Genomic DNA, 6000 nt, shown 5'->3' with positions numbered 1-6000 from the left:
ATGTTTCTCTTCATCCTTCACTGTCAAGCTTTATGGACCCTTGGAGACCTCCCTTTCTTTTGTTTTTATCTAATACTTTACTCTCATATAAAAAAAATATTGGGATTCCATTGTTTTTAGTCGAATTGAAGTGCATAACTGGATAATCCTTAATTTTCCCATCTTAAGTTTCTTCAAAAGGAGAGAGATGGGCCGCTAGAAATATCCATATGATACTCCATATTTATCTATTTGATACTCAGTGGACCACGCGGACGGTTCATGATGGGACTCTATCTTGCGGGCCTGTGGATAGTGTACATTCTAATACCTTGGCTCAAAATACCATAGGCCTGGCCGGTGTTGTTTACACGTTAATTTTGGGAGCCACTTTATAACGTAAAAGGGAAGGTATAACCAAAAACACAATCCCCTCAACCATCCATGTGGCCCTCACCAGTCCGCGGGCTGGTTTTAGATTTTTTTCCATTAAAAAATAGGATTAAAAGAATTCATGATTTAGGTTAAAAACTTTACCAACTTCTTCTAATTATATGTTATAGAAAAACATAATAATAGTAAATGGATTGAATTAAAAAGAAAAAAAAATCATGATGGCATGTATAAAAATAGCGCCTACTAAAAAATAAATACATTATGTAGCTTAATTTTTAAATAACAAAATGTTCAACAATAAAATTTTTTTAAAAAATAAAAAATAAAATAAAATATTTGAGTCAATCCAAGTTAGTATGTGTAAAAAAATAAAAAATAAAATAAAGCATTTGAATCAACCCAAGTTAGTATGTATATCAAACCTGAGACCTGAGTTGTTAGGTTAGGATAACCCTATAAAAAATAAATTATAAAAAAAATATGATACTTTGTTTTTAATTATTTAAATATAGAAAGATGAAATAAAAAAATTAAAAAACCCAAAAAATCCCAACAAGGCCACCAAATTCCACAAGCTAAATCATTTGAGTAAGATAATTTAATAGAAAATAAAATAAGAAAAACTATGAGGTCCAAATCTTAAACTAACTCAATATTAAAGAAAAAACATAAAAAAAGACCTGAAAAAGGACTAAAATTATTTGAATTAATCCGTCAAACTTATAAATTAAATTATAAGATTGATATAACCCTTTAAAATAAAAATAAAAATCATAAAATTCAATTCTCAACAAACACAATGATGAAATATAAAACTAAAAAACTAAATTATTGGAAAAAAAACTAATTTCAACCAAAATTAAGATTTCAAACATATAACCCAAGTCATAAAACTATGATTAATATATAAAAAAATATAAAATTTAATTTTTTATTAATTTAATATCAAATAATAAAATTAAAAAGCCTGAACAAAAAAAAATCTTCTCTCACTGTGCAAGTTTGTCTCTACTGTTAGCAAACAAAAGGGACTGATATTTAATCTTCAATTTGCTATTTATTTTTTTAATATTTAATTTATAATTCTTTTAAATCAATAAAATTTAATTTAATTTTTGCAAATCAAGCATTTACTGAGCTCCTAACAATGTGAGGTCCTTGTACGTCGGCATAAAATTCAATCATAAAGAAAAATCTTAAATTAATGCAATTTAAATGACCAAATAAAATGAAAAAAAATTAAGGGATAAAAAAAAAAGTTTTTGTTACGTGAATTCATAATGAAATAGACCACATTAAATGATTGATTCCTCTTATTTTTTTATATTTTTCTTCTAGAAATCGGTCAACATGTATCTTTGAATAATATTGTATTAGATTTCAATTTTATATGTAGTGTATATCTATTACTAAATAGATATAATACATGTTAAGAGGTTTAAAGGGTATGTGAGAATATAATAGATATTATTTTTGTAAATTGTGTTTTGTTTGGAAATTTATTAAAATAATATATATATTTTTATTTTTTTAAATTTATTTTTTATATTAACACATTAAAATATTTTAAAAATAAAAAAATATTTTTTTAAAAATTAAATTTTAACAAATAACCATTTCAATCTCAATGGCAATCACCCCTGATTAGTGATCTTACGCAGCTGCTTCACAAAATCTTGTCTTTGATTTTGATTGCGTACGGATTCTCTTCTTGCAGGCAAGTTAGCATTGGCACCAGGTTCTGAGTAATTAAAATCATCTCGACGTCACAGATTTTAGCCGTCTTCCCGCTGCTGCTATCTTTCCCTCTCTTCAATACTACTGCTCTTATCGACACCACACTGTTCTCCTTCCATCTCCCTCCCTCTATTTTGAGAAACCACGGCTATTTATTGACCAGCCACATTGCCAACAGTATAACTCTTCTTTCCATCCACTTCTAGATTAGATTCCCAATCCAAGGCCAAATCCCCCTTCCCTTTTTCTTTCGTTTTAAAAACGCAGACCCAAAATTAACCAAGAAACATCAACACAAACCCATAATTCACTGCGACAGAGTCTTTTGGCTCTGGGAATTGAATCTCCATGAGAGGGCGATGTTTCTTAAGAGGTACGTGATAGCTTAAGTTCAAGCATGAACATGGCTTCCAACGTTTCATCACTATCTTCTTCAACTATCGTTGGTGAGTGCATTGGTATAGAGAGCTGCCTTGATCTTAAGAACGAAGATGATATATTCACATCCTCATCAAATAAAGAAGAGACTAATTATGAGAGTTGTAGTCAACGTTTTCATCGCGAAAAGAGAGAGCAACGGTGGGTTAAGAAAAAGGAGTTTCCACCACCAATACCATTGTTGGCTCGTACGGAGAATTTGTCTTCCCATATGCCTTGGGTTTTAAAGAGGTACTATACAAGTGATGGAAGACTGATACTTAGAGAAGAGAAGGTCAGGCGTCATGAGTACTTGCGGGCTCACAGATCCAATGGACGTCTCACTTTGCATCTTGTTCCTTTGAATGATGAAGTTTCGGCCCCTCTTTTCTTCTGGTGATGAGAGACGTCATGTCATTGAGAATGATATTGATCAGTGCTATGATAATGAAGATGATGGTGAAGAAGAGCAAGTACTCGAGCAAGAACATGAAGAAGATGAGTAAGAAAATGAAAGCCTTGTAGAAGAAAGTATTGATGTGAAAGTAAATGACAATGATGGTGTAGAAAATTATTATTTTGGTAATAATGTTGATAGTGGTGAAAATATAGAGTTGGAGGAGGAGGAGGCGGAGGAGGAGGCTGTGCATGATGATCAAAGAGTTCCTTCTATGGAAAGTTCTGAGAGTGCAGGCAAATGCTTGAACTACAACAGTGTGAGAACAAGCTCCACTTGTATATTTGGGGTGCCAGTACCAGCTATAAGGCCAGTTCATACATAAGACAAACAATTAAAAAAAAAGACTGGAATTCCATTTTTAGTTTCGATGAGAATTATTTATTGAGAGATTTAGCAGCTCACTCTCATGATTTCGATGGACATGTAGCACAATTCAATATCTATATAGGTCTGGATAGCGGATGGTACCGTAGTCTTATCGATTTTAGGTTCATCAGTATAAGAGAGGAGGTTTTTCATTTTGAACTAGGGAGTTCTGTATTTCAGAGATACTCTGTTTCATGCTTATCCATTGATTATACCTTCCTCTCTGCATTTATGTATACAGTTTATTTTCTTTTTGGTTTAAATATAACTAGATTAATGGCACACTTGTTGGTCTGATAAATTTTTCTGATTTAAAAAAAATTAGTTATTGCTAATATTTTTTTTAATAAAAAAATTAAACCATGTGGGGATTAACTTGATGTGATCCAATTATTTTGATGAATTGAAAGGTAGTATAAATGACTAATAAAAATATAATTTAACTTGGAATAAATATAGAGACAATAATAAATTGGATTGATTTTGATCTACTCTTGTTAACTTGTTAATCTGCATACTAAGTCAATAAATTATGATAACCCTATATAAAGTAAATTAAAACAAATTATGAAGCTTAATTTTCAATAAATTCAATATTGGAGGATGAAATTAAAAAAAATCAACTAAAAAATTATCCGAGTCAACCACATTAACCAATCAAACTTATAGCTAGAGTCATAAGACTGAGATAACCTAATAAAAAGAAAATTAAAATAAATAATTGAGTTCAATTTCTAATCAACTTAATATTAAAAGATAATTTTTTAAAAAAAAAAGTTTAATTAAAAGATGATACAAAAAACAATTCGAGTCAATTTGAGCTAAACCACTAAATTAGTGACTCGAGTTATGAGATGAGAAAATCTTTATAGAAAACAAACCAAAATAAATCACAAACCTTAATTCTCAATCAACCCATTGTTAAAAGATAAAATTAAGAGGAAAAAATGTCAATTAGAAAAAAGGAAACAAACTTGAAACAACTGAATTAACTTGTCAAACTCGCGATTTGGGTTATAATATAGAGATAAATTCATAAAAAGTAAATTGAAAAAAATCATGATGTACAAATCTCCAATAAACCTAATATTGAAGGATGTAATTGAAACTGAAAAATCAATTAAAAAATGACAGAAAAAATAACTCAGGTTAACCCGCTAAACCCATGACCCGATTCATGAGATGAGAATAACCTCATAGAAAGAAAACCAAAACAAATCGCGAAGCCTAACTCCCAATCATTCAAATGATAAAAGATGAAATTATAAAGAGAAATAAATTAGAAAGAGGGGATGAACTCAAGTTAATCGAGTTAACCTATTAAACTTGTGGTTTGAGTTACGAAACTGAGATAACCATAAAAAAATAAAAATAAAAATATAAAAAACTTAGATTGAAAAAAACACAAATAACAAAACACTATTTTATTGAATAATGTTTTGTAAGGGGAATGTAACCCCCTTTTCTCCTATAGTTTTTTGTTAATGTAATTAAAATAAAATAAATTAGTTAAATATAAAAAAATAACTGGAGTTAACTTGTTAAACCCATGAGAGTGATAACTTATGAAAAACGAATTAAACAAATCATAAAGTATAATTCTTAATCAATTGAATATTAAAGAGGAAACTGAGAGGAAAATAAATTAGATAAAGGGGAAAAAAACTTAACTCAACCAAGTTAACAAGTCAAACTCACAATCAAAGTCATGAGAATGAGATAGCCACATGTAAATTAAATTAAGGGAAAAAAATTAATAGTGATCCTTGTAAATGTATGGTTATGGATGTGATTGGAATGAATTAGGGTTATGCCGATAAATGTTTAATCATAGATGAAAAACCAAATACAAACATTGCCAGATTTTTTTATCTTTTAAATGATTTTAATGAACTATAAGGAGATGAATACACAAATTACAGTATATTATCAATCATTGTATAAGTATTTAGCATCAAGTCAGATTATATGTTGAGGGAGGTCGATTACGATAGAATCGTTGAATGAATAAGAAGCATTTTATCTTAAGAGAATAGGCTAAAAAAGAATTTTTATGCTGTTAAATCCATAATAAAACCTTTTGTCTTAGGATACCAAAACAATGACGCGTGTCTAAACTTTTACATATTATACTACCTTGAAAATACAAATTTGATGAAGTGCAAAATCTGTAGGCATGCTTGGTATAAACTCAGAATTAACAGGGTGTGTAATTTTATCGCACACAGAAAACTTGGACACTTCTCAATCACTCATGGACCATAAAAGTTAATCATGTTTCTAAAAACTGTTGAGCACTTGACATGATATCATTTACATGATATGATAGATGCAGTTATAATGCATCCTTTCAATGGTAAAACCTGGAAAAATTTTAATAGGGTATATATCCTCATTTTTTTATGGAACTACGGAACGTACATCTTAGATTATGTTCAGACAGATTTAATCCATTCAGGTCATTTGCTACATCATATTCTTGTCGGTTGGTGATATTTACGATTTACAACTTGTCATCGGAGATGTTTATGAGGCCAAAGTTAATGTTCTTATCTATGGTCATATTCAGTCCTAATAGTTAGAGTAGAAATATAAATAGTTGTCTTCAACCATTAGTTGATGAATAGAAGCAGTTGTGGTCATTT

General features: G+C 29.5%; 1 protein-coding gene across 1 annotated transcript; it reads left to right on the top strand.

Moving 5' to 3' along the window:
- The first annotated feature begins 2515 nt into the window (after positions 1-2515).
- On the top strand, positions 2516-3311 carry LOC105127923 (protein FANTASTIC FOUR 1-like). Its single transcript, XM_011029402.1, has 3 exons — positions 2516-2824; positions 2904-3031; positions 3128-3311. Exons 1-3 carry the CDS (start codon positions 2516-2518, stop codon positions 3309-3311), a joined length of 621 nt encoding a protein of 206 aa, XP_011027704.1.
- The last annotated feature ends 2689 nt before the right edge of the window (positions 3312-6000 follow it).

This window comes from Populus euphratica, unplaced genomic scaffold, assembly GCF_000495115.2.
Source record: "Populus euphratica unplaced genomic scaffold, PopEup_1.0 scaffold93.1, whole genome shotgun sequence".
NCBI classification, from domain to species: domain Eukaryota; kingdom Viridiplantae; phylum Streptophyta; class Magnoliopsida; order Malpighiales; family Salicaceae; genus Populus; species Populus euphratica.
This window is presented reverse-complemented; position numbering and strand designations above follow the sequence as displayed.

Coding starts and splice junctions, on each gene's coding strand:
- LOC105127923 (XM_011029402.1), top strand. CDS start 2,516: ATGGCTTCCAACGTTTCATCACTATCTTCTTCAACTATCGTTGGTGAG. Junction 2,825..2,903: donor TGATACTTAGAGAAGAGAAG/GTCAGGCGTCAT, acceptor TGAATGATGAAG/TTTCGGCCCCTCTTTTCTTC. Junction 3,032..3,127: donor CAAGAACATGAAGAAGATGA/GTAAGAAAATGA, acceptor TAATGTTGATAG/TGGTGAAAATATAGAGTTGG.